This window comes from Ochotona curzoniae, unplaced genomic scaffold (assembly GCF_017591425.1).
Source record: "Ochotona curzoniae isolate NIBS_2020 unplaced genomic scaffold, NIBS_Ocur_1.0 contig_430, whole genome shotgun sequence".
In the NCBI taxonomy this organism is placed as follows: domain Eukaryota; kingdom Metazoa; phylum Chordata; class Mammalia; order Lagomorpha; family Ochotonidae; genus Ochotona; species Ochotona curzoniae.
The window spans coordinates 28817577-28839367 of NW_024466219.1; the positions used below are offsets into that span (position 1 = coordinate 28817577).

General features: G+C 50.3%; 1 protein-coding gene across 3 annotated transcripts in view; it reads right to left on the reverse strand.

The window, feature by feature from the left end:
- Positions 1-4317: 4317 nt before the first annotated feature.
- Positions 4318-21791, reverse strand: part of SUSD4 (sushi domain containing 4) — a 116241-nt gene continuing 98767 nt past the window's right edge. For all 3 annotated transcript variants that reach the window (XM_040985324.1, XM_040985325.1, XM_040985326.1), the window contains 4 exons: positions 10336-10527; positions 9102-9246; positions 6092-6474; positions 4318-5263 (listed from right to left, as the gene is read on the reverse strand). In XM_040985324.1, the coding sequence (XP_040841258.1) occupies positions 5235-5263; positions 6092-6474; positions 9102-9246; positions 10336-10527 (749 nt within the window). In that variant the 3' untranslated portion in view covers positions 4318-5234. The remainder of the gene's footprint in view (positions 5264-6091; positions 6475-9101; positions 9247-10335; positions 10528-21791) is intronic.

The following is a 21791-nucleotide window of genomic DNA, read 5'->3' on the forward strand; positions in this document are numbered from 1 at the left end:
TGGGTGGTGACCCACTCTGAGGGTCTCCCTAAACCCTCACAGTCTTCTCCTTGTCCATGAGCTCAGAAATCTATGAAACTTCCAGGTTGGCAGGGTCTGCAGAAGGTCTGCTTTCTTTTTTCCTTTTGAAAAGACCCAGAGAAAAGTAAGTGAAAGAAGCCACTCTGGAAAAGTAACACACTCTAGGATTTCAATGATGTGATATTCTGGAAAGCACAAATACGTAGAGTCAGCCAGGGATCAACGAATAGGTGGAATACGGAGGATGTCCAGTGCAGGGAAGATTATTCTGCATGATACAGTAAGGGCAGATATGTGTAGTCATGCATTTGTCCCAATCTATAGCTGTACAACACAAAGAGTGATCCCTAATGTAAACTTTGAACTTTACTCAACATCGTACCACATATTGGTTAACCAATGGAGAGAATTACGCACACCAATACAAGATGTTAATGACAGAAGCCTTGTGTGTGTGGATGTATATGTCCCTGAGTGTGTGTGTATGGAAGCTCTCTATTTTCCAAGCAATTTTTTTTTCTGTAAATCTAAAACTGCTCAAGACAATAAATTCTACCCAAAAGCACTGAGATGTCTTTGGTCCCACCTGTAGTGTAGCCAAGAGCTACTGTAGAGACATGAATGTATGGTTCTGTCACAGGGGAATCACAGAGAAAGGCTGTCTACTTACTCTGTGGCAAGTACAGAGAGGGCTCAACCCACATCAACCTGTCACTTGTCTGCTTCCTTTCCATCCCTCTAGTCCCAAGCATGCGGCAGGTGCACATGCTTCAACAAATGGGAAACGCAGTGCCATTATACAGAATTTGTGAGCAAATAAATCAAATAGATTTCGTTTGGGCTTTTAGTTGCCTCAAACTGTTACACTAGAATAATTGCAGGAGGATCCTGTCAGCACCTGCTCCTTCTGGCTGGAGACGTGCCACGGGAGGCCAGAACTGCTGTGGCTGCATCTCTTGTTCCCACCTCGCTATCAGCCCAGAGCAGCTGCAGTGTGCTTTGAGTGTAGACCCCTTCCTAAGCGCATCTAGGGATGGGGACTGCTCCTGAGCTGCCCGTGCTGTGGGGTTAAGAGCTGGGACAAGTATTCCATGGTGGGTAGAAGAGAAGCAGGTGTGGGCAGCATTTGGACAGCAGGGTTGCAGCAGGCGATGCCTGACTCTGGATTGAAACAGCACAGATCATAAGGACAGAGAATTTCCCAACACACAGCTGCAAGGGGTCTTGGAGATCATGATCTCCATGCTTTTACCATGTAGTTCTGAGGCTGGGGACCTGGACAGGCCTCCCCAAGATCCAGTGGCAGTGGCAAGGGTAACTCATGTGTGTCTGACCCCAAGAACTGTGCCCCACAAAGTCATCAGCCAGCAAGGAAGCTCTTACACCTGCTCCCTCCACATCTATGGATGCATTTCTCAGCCACCAGTCTTCCAAGTGCTTCCCCTCCCCATGGAGGGAACCACTTGCTGAGCCTTTGTGTTCCAGCTCTGTGGAAATCCCAGCCCCCCTGCCTTCCCTCCCTTTGACCTTCTCTGCCCGAGGGCCCCCAGGTCCTGGAAGCACTGAGGAACCACCTTCCCACCACCCCTGCTGTCCCAGCTCTCTTTCCCACAGCTGTCTCCCACTCTGCCTGCTCCCAGCATGACTGCCAGCTCCTGGGGACACCTCCAAGCCAGAGGCCTGCAGCTGCCTCTTGGCCATTGTTCCCCACTGGGCCTGAGAGTCTGGGCAGGGCCTGGGCATAGCAGGTGCTTCACAAGTGTGCACTGACCCTAGAGGCTCCAGACAGAAAATATCAGTCTGAGGGAACTCAGACTCGTCTCAACCCCTTCCCCTAAACTCCTTATGCAGTGACTGGTGTTGAGGGTTTCTTCAGCTCTGATCTTGGTGGACCTGCAGTTACTCTGAGGGATGCCAAAGCAGCTCTGGAAATCTGGAGGAACTGCCAGTGTGTGTGCATTGTTCAGGGCTTCTATACAAGCAGCTGTGCCACTCAGGCCAAGACACTGCAGGTCCCCAGGGCCTGGTTCCCAGCCTGTATAAACACGCAGTCTGCCTGCAGGAAGGTTAAAGCGGCTGTATGGCTCACATGCTCTGCACTAAGTCTTACGACTTCAGCGGCACCGTGCTCTGTATTCACCCTCCCTGACTAGTGACTGCTGCTCCCTGCCTTTCTGTTTTGCTTCCAGATCAGGCATCTTTGCTACAGACTTGTCCGCTTTATCACCTTGGAAATGTGTGGGTATTAACTTTTATGTTTGAAGTCCAAAGCGGACCATAAAATTCGGGAAGCAGGTGAATGTTAATCTACAGGGATGACCACGGAGATGAGCAGGATCCCCAAGTCCTTAGGGAGATGTTAGATGCAACCCTCCCTACACAGTTTTCTGTAGCATTCACAGGAGGGCTGTGCTGGGAAGAGCAAGCAGATGCCGTACACTTTAGTCCATCTACTTCAGGCAGTCGCTAGCAACCTTTACCTGCAAAAACCTGTACGAGTGAAGGGACTGGGGCAGGTCAGCAATCCTGGGTGAACAATCTGCAATTAATCATGCACACGACTCTGCCCCTACACAGGGTATAGCAGCCTCTGGGGATCAAATGTCCCCTGTGGGCTGCGGGCATGACTTTCACCAGTTGTCAGCCTCACCACAGCCAGTGGGCAGGGGAAGTCAGAGATACGCCTAACCCACAGGAAGACATGAAGGCCCAGTGAGGCCAATGTCTCACACCAGCAGGTAGTGGGTGGCAGGGGCAGGAAGTCTGTTATAAAGCCTCTGCTCTCCTATGATCCTGGGCTGCTTCTCCCTGCCAGGCCTGGAGGGAATGGGAGAGGTAAGTGGGGCTGGCAGGCTGAGGACCAGGACACACATCCCTGCAGCAATAGGAGATGGCTTGGGCCATGTGCCAGCTGCCGGGGCCGGGTGCAATTAGCTGGGAAAGGCACTGTGGATCTTGCGCTGGTGAATCCTGCCTTGCCACGCAACAGAGCCACCTGGAAGTGAAGTGTAATGTCGCCTGTGACTTCTGCTGTGGTCACCCTGGGGGCCGGTGAGCCAGAATTAGCCACTCTACTCATCAGTTACACGTTGACTGAGGCTGGCTCCATGGGGCATCCTTGGCTTCCACGGCAGGCTGCTGCCCATGCTCCCAAGGGACACCCTCCCCCGGGGCACAATGAACCTGTGCACACTGTGACACATTGTGTCCCCATCCACCCTGACCCCGTCCTTGCCCCACCTCATTTCTGGGGGAGGGTGACAGATATTGATTCCATTTACCCTAGAGGGTTCCTAGGACTTTTCAAAGAAAAGGATGATAAGATCATGGCATACTTGGAGCTGCTCATTTATAATAATAATGACAATAATATCACCATGAAGCTTAGGAAGACTGATGCGGCCACAGAGCAGGGGCTCGGGGATTGGGCTAGACACCGTCAGATGCTGGGACCCAGTGGTATTGCCAGCCACAGTTCTCAGAATAGGTTGATCCTAACACCTTGTCATGGTACCCGGTGCACCTGTCTCTCCAGGTGCTGGTGACTGGACAGGAAGCCCCCAGGGACAGCCGCACACATGTCCCTTGACTGGCCTGAGGCACTCACTGGGTGATCTTGGAGCCCCCTGGCTGCCTGGTGGAGATGGCCACAGTGCCCTTGCTCCTGGGCCAGGTGACAGTGACTCACCTGCCTTTCTCTGAATGGTTCAGAGCTGTGCCAGGGGCCTTTCCTCAAGGGAGCAGCAGCTACTCAGCCCTCTGACCCGTATGCCCCACTGTCGTCACAGCTGGTTGCCCTGCCACCTCAGGGAAGACCTTGCACAGAGCACCAGGTAAAGCAGGTCCTTCTCAGCCGACCCCTCGGTCAGCCTCAGGCTCTGAAGCTGACTGTCCACTTCACCACGTGCCATCACTCTTGCCCCTCCCTGCCCACCTGGCTCTTATGCTATGAAAGTCATGCTGTAAACCATCGTTTCCTTTTAATTTTTAATCCATCTGTGTCAAGAATAAGCAGGACCGGATGGAGAGGCCAGCCCTCTGCTCTGTCAGCACGGTGGTGCTAGGGATCGCAGCGTGCTTGGTGTGGGTCTGAATCAGGAGGAGCGTAGCCACCTGGAGTCCAGGACTGGAGACTGTTTAAAACCCATCAGCCGGCTTCTCCTGCAACTAGTTGGGGAACCAGAGACCCTATGGTGGAAACACAAGCATGGCAGGCAGGTGGGGGACCCACAACCAGGTCCCACATGTCACAGGACAGGGTGGGGCAGAGCATAAAATCCAGGCTCACACTTTGTTTGAAGGCAGAACATGTTTACAGAAGCAATTTCTGCTTTGGCAAATAAAAGCATGGTTATGGTTTCAATGTGGGACCAGCAACCTGGGCAGGGGCTCCTGTCTTGGAGACCCACAGCTGAGTGCAGAGTTTATAATGTAAAACACAACAGCCTATGGTCTCATACCGGGGCGTATCCCAACATGTCCGAACCACACATCAAGTCACAAGACCAGTTCCATATCCTAGGCCTGTGTGGCACACACCATGAACACAAATACTGATGATGGGCCACTACAGCCCAGAGCAGGGCACACGAATTCTGCTTCATGTTGAAGTTTCTGGAAAGCAGGGTCAGCCCATCTCTCCATCCCTTTCTCATTGGAACTGCCATGTCCTGCTTTTAGGCTGGCTTGGAGTGGAGCCATGCAGATGGAAGGAGACTACCCAAGAGTCACACGGAAGTCTCCTTCTTGGGGCCTTGTGCTTGCAGAGGCCAGGCCAAGAACACCCGCAGAGACTGGGCTATTCAAACCAGAAGTCCAGAGGTGGCTTGCAGCAGGTGGGAGAAGCAAATTTACAGAAGGCGACATGCTTTCAGAGGGGTGGGGAGCAGGCGAGATGGAGCAAATGGTGGGGGAATGATGTGAGATGTGGGCTGGTGTCCACTGCCCCGTTCCACAGCATGAGACATGCTGGGCACCTCCCTCCAGAACCACGCATGGGGCTTTTCCTGCTGCCTCTGGCTGTCCATCCTTGTCTGGTCCTCAAGAGTCTCACTGGAAAGCATGGCCACTGAGTCTGAGATGGCTGCAGGCATCACTGTCCCCACATAGGTGCCTTGTGGCCTTAAGCTCTGTCCATTAGTGGCTTCATCCCAACGGGCAAAATTCCTTTCCCCAGAAGGGCAGTAGGATGGCCGGAGTTTTTTTTTCCCCACTCAGGGGTCTTCTTCCATCAGAGGGATCTCTGTGAAGGAAGAGACAGGCATTAGCTTAGCACAGCTGGAGAACTCAGAGAGTTCTCTGGGGTCAGGAATGATGAGCATGGCAGGAATGACAGCCATTCCTGGCACAGGTGAGCAGAGGGACATACCAGGCATCAGCTTACCAGGGTAACACTTCTACAGGAAAACAACTAGGGCCCAGATCACAGAAAAGCAGAACACTGGGCTTCCATCACACACATAGGCTGGAGAGTGACACAGTCGAGTACCGAGACGCACTGCTGGTCCCAGCAAGCACACGCTGGAAGGGGTGCTCTTGTCTGCACAGCCATATGCTGCTGCACTCCCCTGGATAACAGCACCCCAGCCAACCAGCCAGGACCATGAGCTACAATCTGCCCTTCCTGGCTACACTTGCTAACGGGAACTTCATGGACACAAACCTTTCTAAGACTGGGGCATGCTGCTGGGCTGCTGACATAGCCCTTTCCTCTCTGTGCACTTGTTACGCTGGTCCAAAGCCCAGCTCCCCAAAGTACTGCCTCTTTAAGAAAAACATCCTGGTTCACAGAGAGCTATTAAAGGCCCAGTACCAGCCCCAGTGACCTTTCTACTCTAGATGGCTCCGGGCTCTGTACCTCCTGACTTTCACAACCTGTGAGATCACCAACATTTCCGGCAATACCTGGCCTTACCCACAGTCTCCATGTGTGGAGAAAACAAGAAGCAACTGACGCTAAGTGGCAGAAAGAGGGACAGACTGGGGTCAAGGAGCTTGTGCACAGCCAGCATTGGGGGTGTGGGATTGGATGTGGGGTGGCTTGCAGGTACAGGGTATCGTCCATACTCACCGTCAGCGATGTCAATGCCTGGGCTGGTAGATGCCGCCTCTCCCGCCGTGGCAGCGACTGTGTCTGGGTTGTCAGGAGTGGGGCGGGCACCCCCTTGGCACGTGGGCGATGAATACAGGCTGTGCAGCAGTTCAGAAGAGCCTGAGGTGCTGTCACAGGTTTCTGACTCCCCTGGGCCTGTGTCCGTGTCTCCTGAGCCAGGATAAGCTGGGGGGCTCTGGTCATCCACGGGTAATGGGCAGCCCTGGCCCACAGAAGCCAGGTACCCGGGGCCTAAGGCACTCAAGCCGCCACTCACAGCCTCGTCATAGGACGGGAGCATGACAGGCACGCCATCCACCACCACAAAGTCCGGGTCACTGCTGGAACTCCTGGGAGGTCCCCTGTGCAAAGGAAAGTGGTGTCAGTTTGTACAATGCAGGGCAAGCGTCAGCACAATGGTGGAGTAAGCTACCACCTACAACCATGGCATCCCATCTCAGAGTGCTGGTTCAAGGCCCCACTGCTCCACTTCTGATCCAGCGCCCTGCTTATGCACTACAAAAGCGGTGGAAAATAACCCAAATCCTTAGCCCTACACCCACATGGGAGACCCAGATGGTGTTCCAGGCTCCTGGCTTTGGTCTGACCCAACTGGGGAGTGAACAAGCAGATGAAAGATCTTTCCCTCTCTCTGTTTCTCCATCTTTCTCTGTTATTCTTTCAAATAAACAAATGTTTAAACAATAAATAAACAAATAACAGCTATATATGACACTCTACACCAGCCTGGGAATGACGCCATCCATACTCTCCATGCAGCTGGGCTCCTCAGGGCAGGGCCTGGCTGGCGGGAGGAAGAACCAGCCAGCTACTTGTGTCCCCTCTGGCAGATGGCACTGTCCACCTAGGCCACGTTCTGGAGAAGGAGGGTGGTCTCTCTCATGTTTCCTCCTTGGTTCCCCACTGTGGTTGACCCTGGGCTCTCGCATCTCCTCATGCTTTCCTTTGACCTCTGGACTTGGCTTTGTGACTGTGACCTCATAGGATGAAAACCATAGCATCCTAAAAGATGTTTAGTGGAAAGCATCATTAGCTGTCTAGTGGATTTGGGACCAGGAGGGCCCACAGGAACAGCTGACCCTCCGTTTGTCATGCTTTGTATCTCTTTTCTACCACTGTGGAACTCACTTTGTCAGTGGAGATGGAAAAGCAGCAGGGAGAATGACGAAAGGCAGCCACAGCCACCCTGTCACCACTGTGCTGTATTGGGCTGCTGCTGGGAGGTCTGTCCACTGAGACTGCAGGCGTCCCTTACATGGACTGTGCATGACCAGACCCCCTGGCCAGACCCCCGTGCCTCTCATCACATTGCACAGTCAGTTGTGCTGCTGACTGTGCACAGAGGCAGGGTCTGAGCCCAAAGTGCGAGCTCTGTGTGACCACGTGCCTTACAGGGCAAAGGGGTACTGAACAATTAGCCAGAAGGTAAAAATGCCAGGAAGGAAGGAAGGGCAAACCCAAGGCGGGCGGGGAGGGGAGAGGGGGAAGAGGGTAATGGCAGCAGTGACTCCAAAACTAGAGGGAATGAGACAGCTACAGGGTGCCAGTTGAGCCACTGGGCTCCCCTATGCCTGAACATCAGACATCCCTGCCCTGGTTACCCTCACAGGACCTGCAGTAAAGCAGATTTCAGGTTTGCCCTTGAGGATCTGACCATCTATGTGAATAGATGAGACCAGCTTTCTCCCAATAACTAGGGAATGATGTAAGGTGGATATATTTGAGGGCTAAAGAGCATCAGGCGAGCCTTGGGAACATTTCAAGAACATCTTAATATGTAGTCGATACCCTGAAATCTTTTCTTTCAAGCACACACAGAAGAATAGCTCCATGGGCCATTCTGAGGCACTTGAATGCACCGTCAATCACCTTGGTGCAGTCTAGCTTTCTCTGTATAATCCTTAGGCCTGCTGGAGATACTGTAATTGCTCCGTGAAAGAACACAGTCCCTTGATTAATAAAATAATAATGTTGCAGACCCAGAGAGTATGTGGCAGATCTGCCAGGAAAGAAGGTTCTATCACCTGAGTAAGGGCTTGGCTATGCCATGAGGATGGCACTGGTACACCTGGGGCTTAGCAGAGGGATGGCAGTGAGTGCCAAGTGCAGCATGGTTTTGTGGCTAGGGAGAGCAGGGTTCTGATCAGCTGTGACCACAGCAATGGCCCCTGAAGCCAGAGAGGAGGACACTGTCAAGTGGGGTGTGGCTGTCCCAGGGTGTGGGGCTAAGACAGAGGGGGCACATGTGGTCCGCAACAACCTGCTCTCTTCCTTCACTCCTCCTTCAGGGACCAGGCTGCCCCTGTGCAATGAAGCAAAGGCCCCTCCATATAGCAGCAGAGAAAAGCAGCGTCCGATGGTGGAAGGGCAGTGAAGTGGGCAAAGAGGCCGAGCCAAAGGCGGCAGGTGCCAATGCCCTCTAGCCTACATCTGGGAGGTCTGGCTGCCCACTCCCCTCTGTTGACATCCATAAGTGGATCCTACCCTTCTGAATCCACTTGTTCAGCCAGGACAAGGCTCCTCTGGCAGTGTTGGGGTCTGTGCAGGACAGGCGCTGGCTCTAGGAACTGGAGGGGCCAGCGTGTGAAGGTGAGGATGCCAACCCTTCCCTCAGCCGAGGAGGAAGGGGAACCATCTTCAGCCTTCCCTCTGTTATATGTTCACAGCCACTTCTAGGGAAGCCTTGCTGGATGCTCCTGCCTCCCTCACCTGCTGTCTGTTCTGCTGCTGCATGGCCCACAGGCCTTTGACCTTGACACCTGGTCATGGTGTGCACGTGCTGCCCTCCAAGCTATGTAATCCAGAGCCACATGTGGTTAGCCAAAAGGAATGCCAGCCCCAGGTGGGACAGGGTGTAGCCCAGATCCTGACTCTGTGCCCTTTCTAGGCCTAGCAAACCTGCCCTGACCCCATACTCCATGTACCTCAAAACCTCTCAGCTCTCCAAGAACCTCAGCACGGCACTGACCTGGCAGGAAAGTGGGCCTTGAACTTAGTCTGGAACATTCTGGCCAGGATGACGAGCAACAGCACAAGCAGCACACTGGTTGCTGTGAACGCCACAATCTTCCACGTGGTCAGAAGGGTCTCGTGGGTGCTGGGCCACGTTTGCTCTGCCAGAAGACAAACCCCATATAAGCTTCCTCACTGCAACAGGTGCCAAGGCCCACCAGAGGTCCCTGCATGCTGTTCCATCCTGGGACATTTGCAGGGCACCTACAGGCTCAACAGAAACCCAGCAGCTCAGGCAAGGCTCTGAGATTGGCTTCACTCTGACACCCACTTCCAGCATGGGCTCTGCCATGTGGAGGACAGGCCTGCGAGTTCATACTCCAGAACCCAGCACAGGCCCAGGGAATATATGCTGCTGCATGGGCAGAGAATGAAAGGGGTATCCCTCTCCGTGGAGAAGCTGTTCTGAAAGGGACCAGGTGCTGGGGAGAGGGAAGCCGGGCTAACACTCTGGGCAGTGTGGCTGGTTGGGTGGCACACCCACTCTATGGTTCCACCACCTCAGCTGTCTGAAATGGGGGGAACAGATTCTTCTCCTTTTGGTGTAAGCCTAGCTGCCTCCTCACCTCCCCCTTCCATGGCTGTTCCCCTCAGGGCGTGTCCTCTCAGCTTCTCTCTGCACTTTCTCCTTGTTGGTTCCCACAGCTACCTGCATGCCTCCAGATGCCCAGCATTAAAGGGGCACATCCCTCACCTGCAGGCTGGGGAAGTCTGTGGCCAACATCACTGCTGGAAAATGCCGGAGAGAATGTGTGAGAGGCTGGGCCCAGGCGTTCATTGTGCAGTCCTTGCCCAGGGCATTGAGACCAGTAGTCAGGTTGGTTTGCAGGTGATGTGCAGTTAACTGGCCCACTGGTGTTTGAAGGTGGCCTCCATGGGGCCTTACCATCAGCAGCACCATATGTGCTCACGTGCAGCTCAGTCTCTGGGCAACATGCCTAATCCTGGTCGCATTTAGGCTATGCATCCTGGCCAGGGGGAGGTGGTAAGGCACGAGAAGCCTGGGTGCCTTGGCTAGAGAGCTTGCCTGTTGGGTGGCTAACATCCTAAGCTGGGAATGGGCAGGCTCTTCATCCCCAGTCTGCCTCCCAGTGCCAGCATCCCAATGCCATGTCTGCATATCCTGTGGCTGCTGGGGTGGTATGCTGCAGGCCTGGGCTGCTCAGACTGCCCTGGGGTAGTGGCCATACCTGATTTGATGCAGTAGACTTGGTAGGATGGGAACCACTCTCCATATTGGCAGGTGATATACTTGTAATCACTGGTGAGGCTGTAGCCGGGGTCGCAGTAGAACTCCACCACGGTGCCGTGGTTGTAGCGCTCGCAAGGCCGCGGGTGGCAGATGAAATCTCCGTGACTCACCATGGGAGGTAGTGGACAAACTTGGGCAGTGGGGGAGAATAAAAGTTTCAGAACCACACGCTCCCTGTGCCTGGAGCCCTCAGCATGCAGACTGGCCACGGAAGGCCACGCAGAAGCTGTTAGAGTACTCTAAACCCGTGCTGCTATCACGTGGTGTTGTAAAGTACATTGTAAAAAAAGAGATGCACTTTACAGCGTGAAGAGTAAGCCTGGTTAATAGACTGCATTAAGCTGCTTTATTAATAATGCATGCTATTATGAGGTAGATGACCTAGTAAATAAAATTAAGATTTTTATGAACAAAATTGTCACAGAAAGGCATGGCGTTCACAAGCCTGATCCAGTGATCCTGGTTATAATCTAGGACTGTGGTAAGCAAAGGGCAGCAAAGGAATCCTGGGCTGATTCCCCACTGCCCTGCTGGGGATTGGCCAACACCAGACCCAGATGCAAGAACTCTCCTAGTTATGTCTGGGACCCAGGATACTGTCTCCTTTTCCGTGAGGGCGGTGTTGAGGAGCTGAGGCAGGCAGCCCGGCTCTGCCCCACAACTCTCAGTGTCACCATAAACAGGTCCCTCAGCCTCTTTAAGCCTTGGTTGTCCCCTCTGTGCAATGGATGCCCATTTTGTGCTGCATGGCGCTATGGAGTTCGGCATTTTCAGCTTCCTATTTTGAGATTGCACTCCTGGCACATTAGGCAAGAGGGAGAGGACTCCACATCTGTAACTGGAAAGGCAGCTGTAACAGAGCTCCCTGCTGACTTTGCTCATGCAGCACAGCACTCTTGAGAGGGCTGCAGAGTGAACCGCACCACCATGTACCCGGTCCTCAACCATCAACCCAATCACAAACCCCACCAGTGCCAGCTTTGAGTCACACCTGCAAAAACTGCTAACAACTCCAGCCAACAAACAAAACTAAACTAAAGGAATGTTCACACTTGGGCTCCTTTCTGGAGGCAACCAACACCTTAGCCAGAGGGGCAGCACAAGCACTGCCCAAAGCACACAGGCCACCATGCTGAGTGGGGGGAGCCAGTGCCGCCATGCTGGATGCACGAGAGGCCCAGCAGCATGATGGTGGCACCTGCTCACAGCAGCGAGTGCCTGCCACGGCCAGATGAAAGGCTCCACATCCCAAGGTGAAAGGCTTCCCCGGCCTCCTTCCCCTGCACTCAGGGCTATGGTGTGACTGTAGACAGTCACTACAGACAGGCTGTGTCCTCGCTGATCTGCTCACTGGCTCTGCCTGAACCCAGGACTCCAGCTCCTGTGCAAACCTGAGGAATGCTAATAAGAGCAAGGGGATGGGGGTTGGGAGAGCAGGTAGGGGCCAGCCAGGGAACCTAACAAGGTAGAGGTACAATGTGAGAGTGGAGACACCAACAGCTGTACCTGAGATAAGCAGCTGCAGGAAGCACTACTACCCCTGAGGGCTGGCTGGGGGTCCTCATTGCTGGTCCCCAGTGGAAGCTGGAACTCTGCAAAGGTATCCATCCTGTGGCAGCCAGAGTTTTTGGGGGGTGGCGGTATCACTGGACTCTACCAGGGATGCCCCCAGGGCAGAGGGGAGGGAAGGATGACTCTGGTCTTTCTATCTGCCATTCTTCCAGGCTTCTTCTAGATAAAGCCACTGGGGAGTCAGGTGACAAGGGGACTCTGGAATTGGGGCCTGTAGCAAGCACCTGCTTGTGACTCGGTACAGTGCCAGAACTTTCAGAGACGGGAGCAGAGGCCCAGAGTGTGCACAGTCAATAGTGGCTGTGGAGCAGCTGCTGGGCAGGTCCCAAAGGCAGACACTGGCAAAGTCAGCACCTGAGCTTGACTCAGAGGCTGGCCTGAGAGGTCTCAGGTCTTCCTGCTGCTCCTGATGCCCTTGGGCTGCCAGCATCCTCTGCCTCCCCCGCCACTCTGCAGGAGTCACAGAGTCTCACACATTTCCATTTCCACAAACAGGGACTCTTTCAATTTCACTGTCTGCTGGGTAGGCTGGGAGCATCCCCAGGAGGTAACCAAGGCAACAAGAAGGGAAGGGCAGGAGGCCAATGAGGAAGAGAGAGAGAGAGAAAGGCAATGATTGGCAAGGACCAGCTTTCCTTACTCCAGGCCCTGCTTCAGGCCATTTTTTCTCCACTCAGTCCCTAGAACAAAAGGAAGGAGGTCCTGTGGCTTCCTGGGGGTCCCTTCTCTGCACTGCTGCCACGCCTCCAAGCATGGCTGCAATCTCCCAGAGGCTGGGGGATATGACCCCTTCTGTGATCAAGGGTCTACTGATTGTCCTTTGACCCCAGGAATAGGTAGAGGATGGAGGAGACCATGAAATATTACTCAGCTTTGAAAAAGAGACAATATGCCATCCATGACAATTCTCCAGGATGGACCTGGAGTACCTTATGCTAAGTGACATAAACTAGGCATCAAGTGACAAATATGTAGAAACAAAAATAGCTGACTTCACAGATGCAACAGCAGAAGGGTGGTTCCCAGAGCGAGAGTGGAGGTAGGGGAAATGGGAGGATGCTGGCCAGAAGATGCAAGGGCTATAACTGTGCAGGCTGGACAAGCTAGATATGCCCTGCACTGCATCAAAAATCACAGTTAACTGCACTGTGCTGTGTGCTGGAAGCTTGCTGAGAAGACAAAGCAGAATGTTCAACACACACACACACACATCAACGTGAGACAATGGCTAAGTCAACCTGCATGACCATAGCAATGATCTCATGATGTACAAATCCAGAATCCTACCATATACTGAAAATATGTATCATTTATTTTAAAAGAAAATCACAGAAATACAAAAAAACAGTGGGCACTCCTCCTAGCAGGCTCCCTCAACAGGTCTCCAAGGTCACTTCAAGTGCAGATCTCTTCAAAAAGGAGGTCCCTGAATGAATGTAGCATTTCCCCAACTTGGCCTGAAGAACAAGCAGCTGCTTAAATCACCGCCTGAACCCTGAGGCCAGTGCTCTCACGGCAGCACGTTGAACTGATGCACCATGGGACTGATCGTTTAATGAGGCAAGGGGAAGCAGCACAGTGCAGTGCAGAGGGCATAAGCTGCAGTTGGCTAGACGTGTGTTCAAACCCCGACTCCACTGCCCACTGATGAGTAGTGGGGCTCTAAAGGCAGTGGGGCTGACTTCACAGTTTGGGCTTGCTCTCCTGTATTCCTCCTGGCTGGGGTGCAGAGGAAATTGGAAGCCGAATGGAAATCGCATGGCACAGACACTATTTTATCAGTGACGGCTCTGAGCACCACAGGCGTCCAGACTTGATGCCCTTCCCCCGCCAGGTCCCTGTGGCAAGGAGGAAAGCTGCACAGCGCCAGGGCCACCCAACATTCGGGGAATCAGGACACATCTCATGGCCTGGCCTGCTCAGAGCCCAGAGAGAATCCACCCCATTTTAGAGGCAGTAATGCCAAGTTGTCATAATCAGTTTGCACTGGAGGTGCATTTCCCCCTCAGCAGGAGCAATGATCTTCCCACTGGGCAGTGTTCCCAGGGACTGCACCTGGCAGCTCATTAGCTTTACCATAAACTAAACTCCGTGTGTGATGTGCTCAGGAGGTGGGTAGAGGATGGGGAGCGTTTCTTTTAACAGGGGAGGAAACAACAACAGTGCTGTTCCTTATAAATACGAAGAGGGCTACTTAAAAATCCCAATGTAAGGGCAGACACTGAGTGCAGTAGTTAAGATGCATATGATACTGGAGTATGTGGGTTTGAGTTCCAGTTGCCTTTCCATTCCAGCTTTCCATGAATGTACATCCTGGGAGGCAGCAGGTGGTGGCTCAAGTAGTTGGTTCCTTGCCACCCTGTGGGAGACCTGGATTACATTCCTGGTGCCTGTGGCCCAGTTTTACTTATTGGGGGCATTTGGTGAGTGAACCAGTAGGTAAAAAATTTCTCTCTGCCTCTCTGCCTTCCAAATAAAATTTAAAGCATAAGAATTCCAATACAGGAACACCTGAAAACAGGAGACAGAACATCCAGCAGAACCTCTAAGCATGGAGCTAATCCTAAGTCTGTTACTGCCTTCTCTTACTCCTACCTTATAGGCACAAGTATGCACCCAGAGGCCTCAAGTGCAGGGCCAACCACCGCTCCCGCCCCCGCTCCCCACAGTGGCCATGTGGCTGGCATTTGAAATAATCCATGTGTTCCCAGATGTTCCGGCGAACAACAATGCAATGGCTTCTCTTAGAGCTCCTTCAGGCTGCACCTGTGACTCACATGCTTCCAGCTGCTAGTTCTAAGCACAACAGGCGCGTGAAAAACCTGTGGGTGGCCTGAACAAAGCTGCTTCTGCAGCTCTTTGTTGAAAAAAAAAAAGCATTTCTTACAATTTCAGGAATTATTAGCAATCACTACTAGCTTAGGGTCTGCAATTGTTTCAGCCAAGATTCTGCTGGGACTTGGTCAGAAAGCAGTGACGTCTGTCCATCAGCTATCAATGACTGGTCCCTTGTTCAATGGTCCCTTGTTCAGTGGCAGAGGGTTATGCTCCCTCGCACGCCAGCAGGAAGAGTCCTTCCTATGCTGCATGGTAAGGAACCATGGTAAGGTTCCTACACAGCATCTCCTGTGAGGCTTGACTGGTGGCAGTCAAACGTAGGGAGGGGGCGCAGGACCCTGAGACTGCCCTGTGCTGGCTAAAAACAGCCTGAACACAGCATAGGCAAGCCAGAGGCCCGCTCTCCCTCTCTCTCTCTTTCTTGAGACATGACCCCTAACTGAAAAGACCTCATGGATTCCTATTAGACACAGACAGGCCTGACTTCTGATGACTTAAGACTTTTCCTCTCACAGAAGCCCACCCTTCAGGCCCAGTCAGTTCCCTTCCATTTTACGAAAATCTCCTCCTCACCCTGCCCTGGCTGTTTTCTCCTTCCCAGCTTGGACCCCAGCACAAACTCCAGCTTCTTCAGGGAGCCTTCTCTGAGCTCCCAGGCAGTGACCCCCATCATGAGCTGTCCTGCAGCTGCAGTCCCCTGCCCTTGACCTGCACAGTAAGTAATGACTGACGGCCATCAAGAGCCTGGAAGAGGTCAAAGCCACAAGTACCACCACTAAATCCGTAAGTTCTCAAGAGTATCCAAGTATCTCTTAGATTTTACTAACTACCACAGAACTGAGTGTACCTCCTGATAAACATTTGTTATTTGAAAGAACGAGAACCTCAGAATTCTCATGATAAACCAGTGCTTTTCCTGATTACTCCTCTCAGTGAGCCCTGATTTTTATCCTGTATCTGGCTCAGTTTCTTAATGAGTAAGCTGCGACCACAGCTCTACCATGGCTTCCTCAGCCCACGGGCACAGCAGGCAAGGATCTGTGTGTGCTTTAAGGATGCCTCCGGGAAGTCAAATACAGCTCTTCCAGCCCCACTTCTGAGACACACACAGAGGTCAACAACGCCAATGCTTTCAAAATGATACCAGCTGGTTCCTCCCACAAGGTCCTAACGTCCTGAGTAACATCCTTTATTACACAGGAATGGTATCTAGTAGTGCTTGTCACAGACAAGGCAAGTGTTGGGATACAGTGGGGGAGAACTTCAGCATAATGCCAAGACAATCCCGGTTCCTGCAGGTCCCATGTGTGGGAGGAGAAACAAGGAAAAGGTGCTCACGATTTGCAGGGAAAAAAAAAAGTATGCAAATGGAAACACATGACAACTCCATCTCTCTCAACTAGAAAAAATTCTGAAGTCTTTTTTAAAAGTCTTTCATTTTTAAAGCAGTTTGAGATCCACAGCAATATAAAGCAGAAGGAACATGGGATTCTTATTTAACCCATGCCCCCCAGTCACATGCACGGCCACTGTCCTAGGACTAATACCTGCCACCAGCATGGGGCATCTGTTAACACCTGGTCATGGGGCTGTCACCCAGAGCCTGGGGCTTACACTAATGCTCAATGAGTGTGGACACACACGTGTCCACACTCTTAGCACACAGAGCAGCTTCACTACTGTACCCCACCTACTGTACCTCACTACTGTGTCCCTCTGTACCCCAGCTACTCATCCACCCTCCTCACTACTGAACTTTTCACTATCTCCCAACATGTTACACAATTTTAATAGCTTTTCCAATTTTTTTTTTACTTAGTAATATGCATTCAAAGTTCCTCTATGGTTTTTCATGACTTGATGGCTCATTTCCCTTTAATGCGGAATAGTACTCCATTGTCTGAATGTACCACGGTCGGTTTATCCATTCACCTACTGAAGGACATCTCAACTGCTCTGGAGCTTTGGTAATGATTAATGAGCTTGCAATGGGTTGTGCCAATGCGTGTTTTCAAATCCTCTGAGTAAATATCTAGGAGTACAATTGTATCATACAGTAAACAGATGTGCAGTTTGCAAGAAACCCACAGTCTTCCAGTGTGGCTGTACCACTTTGCGCTCTCACTAGTTACTGAATGCAAATTCCTCTTGTTCCACATCCTTTTCAGCAATTGATGTTGTCAGTGCTCCTGATTTTAGTCCTTCTAATAGGTAAGTAGTAATACCTCATTGTTTCTTCTAATGGTAACAATTTAATATTTTTTTCTATGTTCATTGTACTTCATTTGAAAGGCAGACAGACACACACTCTGCTCTTTTACTTCCTAAACACCTGCAACAGCCAGATCTGTGCCAGGCTGAAGCTGGGATTCTGGAATTTTGTCTGGTCTCCCAGGAAGGAGGCAAGGACCCAACTAACATCCATCATCTGTGGCCCACCAGAATGTGTATTAGGACGTAGGAACTAGAAGGAGAAGCAGGATTCAAACCCAAGCACTCTGATATGGGATGGGTGTACTTCAAGAGTCAGCATAACTGCTGTACCCAAGACCTGATCCTCAACGCTGTGTGACCCTCATTGCTGTGCTCATGTGTTTCGATAATAACACAAAATGCAGAGCCCCCTCTTACGTGCTTATCTGCACCTCTACATCAACTTTGGTGAGAGGTATATGTTCATGTCTTTGGCCCATTTTTTAAAATCAAGTTGTTTACTGATTTGTTTCAGTCTTTTTTTAAGATTTATTTTATTTTATTTTTTTATTGGAAAGTCAGATATACAGAAAGAAGCAGAGACAGAGAGGAAGATCTTCTGTCCAATGATTCACTCCCCAAACAGCCGCAATGGCTGGAGCTGAGCCAATCCAAAGCCAGGAGGCTTTGCGCCATGCTTGATTGCTTTCCCAGGCTACTGGGAAGTGGGGCTGCCAGGATTAGAATTGGTGCCCACGTGGGATCTCGGCGCATGCAAGGTGAAGACTTTAGCTGCTAAGCTATGGCGCTGGGCCTGATTTGTTCCAGTCTTACAGAGTTCTTTCTAAATTTGAATGACAGTTTTTCATCAGATAGGCCTTTTGCAAATAGCTTCTACCACGCTGTGGATTCTTACTCTCTCAACACTGTCTTTAGCTGACCAATGATTCTTTCACAGATTATGCTCCTCATAATGTATCCAAAAAAGAAAGAAAGAAAAAAAAAAAAGACATGGCCATATGCAAGACCACCTAGAGTTTCTTCTGTGTTATATTCTAGGAGTCTTTAGAGCCTTACATTTTATATTTTAATCTATTGTCTATTTTGAGTTCATTTTTGTAAAGGATATAAGGTTTGTGTCTAGATTTTTTTTTAGTATATTTGATATCCAGTGGCTCTATCACCCACTTGTTGAGAAGACCACCTTTGCTGCTGATACTATCTTTACTTCTTTGTCCAATAACTGTAACAGAAGATGGAGCATGACTTTCCTAATACCATCCTGAAGACAAAGCACAACCCAGAAATGGCTACCAAGAGGTGGAAGTGATTCAGTCAGACCAAAAGTGGACCAGTCAAGAACAGAAGTCACAGCAATGGTTTTTATTTTACTGACTGATTTGTGATGCCCAAAGTGTTCTGCCTCTTGACTTTTTGGAGGGCCAGATGATAACATCTGCTTATTAGCAGAGCGTTCTGATGAAGCCAGCCATGCTTTAGCAGAAAATGCCCAGGAAAGTCTCCTTCACCTCAATGCTTTTACTCGTTCCTCTCATCCGACAGGAATAATTCTGTGAGAGCCTGACAGGAAATCATTAGACATTCACCCCAAAGTCCTGATTCAGTTCCTCCTAACTTCTTTTTCTGTTACCTAATCTTAAAGAATCTTGAATAGGCACACATTTTGCCTTCAGCTCTTCAGTAATGGCAAGAAGATTGCACTGGCAAAGTTAAATCCCCAGGACTCTCAGTTCTTTAAGGGATGACTAAATGGCTGGCATCACCTTGGATGGAATGGATCTTATGCAGAGAAATAACACTCCTGTACTTTTAGTAGTTTCATGTTTTAAATTTACATTTTTATCTTCTAGTCCCATTTTTCCAAAAACTTTCTTCAAGTTTCTACATATTAACCTTGCATCCTGTAATACCATAATGATCACTTCCTAACTCTAGGAGAGTCTTTTATTTGGGCAGTTCTTTTGGACAGTACGTATAGGCACTCATGTCATCTGTGACCAAGACAGACATTTCTTTCTTCCCTATCTGTATTCTTCTTGTTTCCTTTTCTTGGCGTGTTGCACAAGCTAGGATTTCCAGTGAAATGCTGAAAATGTTGTGGAACATCTTTGCTTCGTTCCTGATCTTTGCAGGAAATTTGCTAGCTTCTCACCCTTAAGACCCATCAGTCCTCTTCACCAAGTCGAGCAAGTTTCCCTCTACTCAAATTCCTGGCTTACTGAAGTTTCTTTCATCATGAATTTGTGTTGAATTTTTACTATGTGTTCTTTCTGTATTTCTTTATAGAATCATGTGCTGTTTCTATTTTTAGTCTGTTGATGTGATGGATTATATGAACTGATTTTCAAATGCTAAACTAGCCTTGCACATCTGGAAAAAAATACCATTTTGTCATTGTGTCTAATTTCTTAAACACAAGGTTAGATTCAATTTGTTCATACCTTGTTGAGGGTTTTTAACATCTATGTTGCTGAAAGGTACTGATCTATAGTCTTCTCTTCTGATTTCTTGATCTGATGCTGCTATTAAGGTCATCCTAGCCTTACAGAAAGAGCTAATTTCCTCATCTATCAAGAAGAGAAAATAAATTCTCACTCGTTGGAGCTTTTGCAAGGATTTTGCAAGAGTTTATTGCTCCCAAGCAAATGACTTGCTAAGAAGGACTCACATCAGGTACTAACATCATCTGGTTTGTTTTCAGAAATAAGAACCCTCATCCTCAGCCCTGTCACAGGGCACAGCTGCTGAAGTTGGGGGAGATGAAAACATTGTACTGGTTGAGATTTTTCCAGATTCCTCACTTAGCATCTCTGACTACAAAGAATCGTTAGACCCTACTCTGACCCTGGGAGTTGGCACCAAAGGCAGGTTCCATGTCCTTGCAGAAGCATGGACCAAGCAAAGTGTGGCAGCTAGAACAGAGAGACAGACACTGCTCATGAATGGGGCCTGGACTACAGAGTGTGGGTGAAGAGCATCTTATGGGGACACACTGGGTTCTGTGGCCACTCCTACATGGGGACATCAGAGGACCTTCTTGAGGAAATAGACATTGATCCTTATCAAGAGGCCTACAATGGTCAGAATCCTAACAGTGCTTTGTAGGAAGCACCTCTTGGCTTCCTACCTCACTCTTGACAATTCTGGCTAGCTTCTCTTGGAGGAGGGCTGTGCCACCCTCTAGGGAGAGACTGGTTTCCCTGAGATACAGCCACACTCCCTGCACCCTGCCACCTCATCCTGCTCTGACATCAGACTGGTTAATCTGACTTCTCCCACTCAAGTGCCCACCCCTAAACTCTCCAACCTCTGATGTTTTCTGCAGGTGACTCTGTTCTGGACAGTGTTGTTCACAGTCCCCCAGAGGTTAGGGGCGGGGTGGCTCTCAGGGTCGGGCTGCAAAAATCCACCTTGTGTTTCGGGGGTGTCAGAAGGAGAAGCCTCTTGTTCCCATAATCAGTAGAGACTGGAGTGTTTTCACCTACAAAGAACTCAAACCATTTCCCTCCACCTAGGGAACACCAGGCCCCCACCTTCGTGGTCTGAGCTCAGGCAACTTGAACTAATCCTACTGCTTGAAGCCAGATGAAGCCAGAAACAAAGTCTGATACATTTTCTTTTTTCTGAAATAAGAAAAAACAAAGATTCCTCCGTGATCTCCTCCTATGTTTGTGTTAGCAGCACTATGGCCCGGAAAATGTACTTAGGCAGACTGCATTCTGGACTTTCTGAAATAACAGCCCCCTTGCTCTCAATCTATCACATGCTTTCATTCATGTTTAAGAACATTTCTTTAATAAATATCTTTTGGAAACACCTGCAACTAGATATTTCCTTAGTATTATTGTCAGGTGTTAATAAGTAAATGAGTATTTATGTGGCTGGATTATATCTTTCCCCTAGCTGCTGAAAGAAGACTATCTCCTGTCACCCTCAGCAGTTGGCATGGAGTCCCTAGCCCCCATCTGCCATGTGGGCATGTAAGGCACCTACACCTAAGGAATCAGGTGTTCTCTTATGTACAGTTAAGATCCATCATGTATGGTGGTATTAGAAAGAGATTAAATAATCAGGGGTGCAAAGTTTCAAAAATGAAGGCCAGGCCACGTCATTCCCTCTGTAACCAAGGGTCCACAGAGAACAGCCACCATGGGCAAGGACTCTTCAGACACAGGGGAGGTTAGGGAAAGGGCCATGACCTAGGAAAGGTGAGACTTGGTACTTCAAGAGTACAAGTATGAGAGCATGAAAAGTACGAAAAAAGGCAGGGAGCAAGGACAAGAGAAAAGGCCCATGGTGAGAGGGCCTGTGAGTGCTCCAGTCCACGTTAGAAGAGGGCAGCTTGCATGGGAATATCTCCAGTGTAGGGGATTCAGGACACCCACCCTGATGCCACAGAAGGGATTCTGTTACTGGGAACCGGTAGGTAAACTCTTGATAGGGGCCCAGGGGAGGTTCAGGTGTGTTTTCTGACAGAGGGTGGTCAGCAGCTCTTCTCCCCGCCTCTCTCCCCACAATCACAGGCAGGTACCTGAAGTGCCATTGCCGGAGAGCAGGGAGCAATTATCATCCACTAAGCAGTGGATTACTCCTCTTTTACATCCAATCTCAAATTCTCTGGGCCACAACGGATAGCTGTAGGAGGCAGAGAAGTGAGACCAAGAATATTGAGTGTGTGTATAAGAATCTGTAGAGGCGTTGCTTAGGGGAGACACCTAAGGGCATAACTTTTAAACTGAGATCTGCAGCAGCCACTATTCACAGGCTATG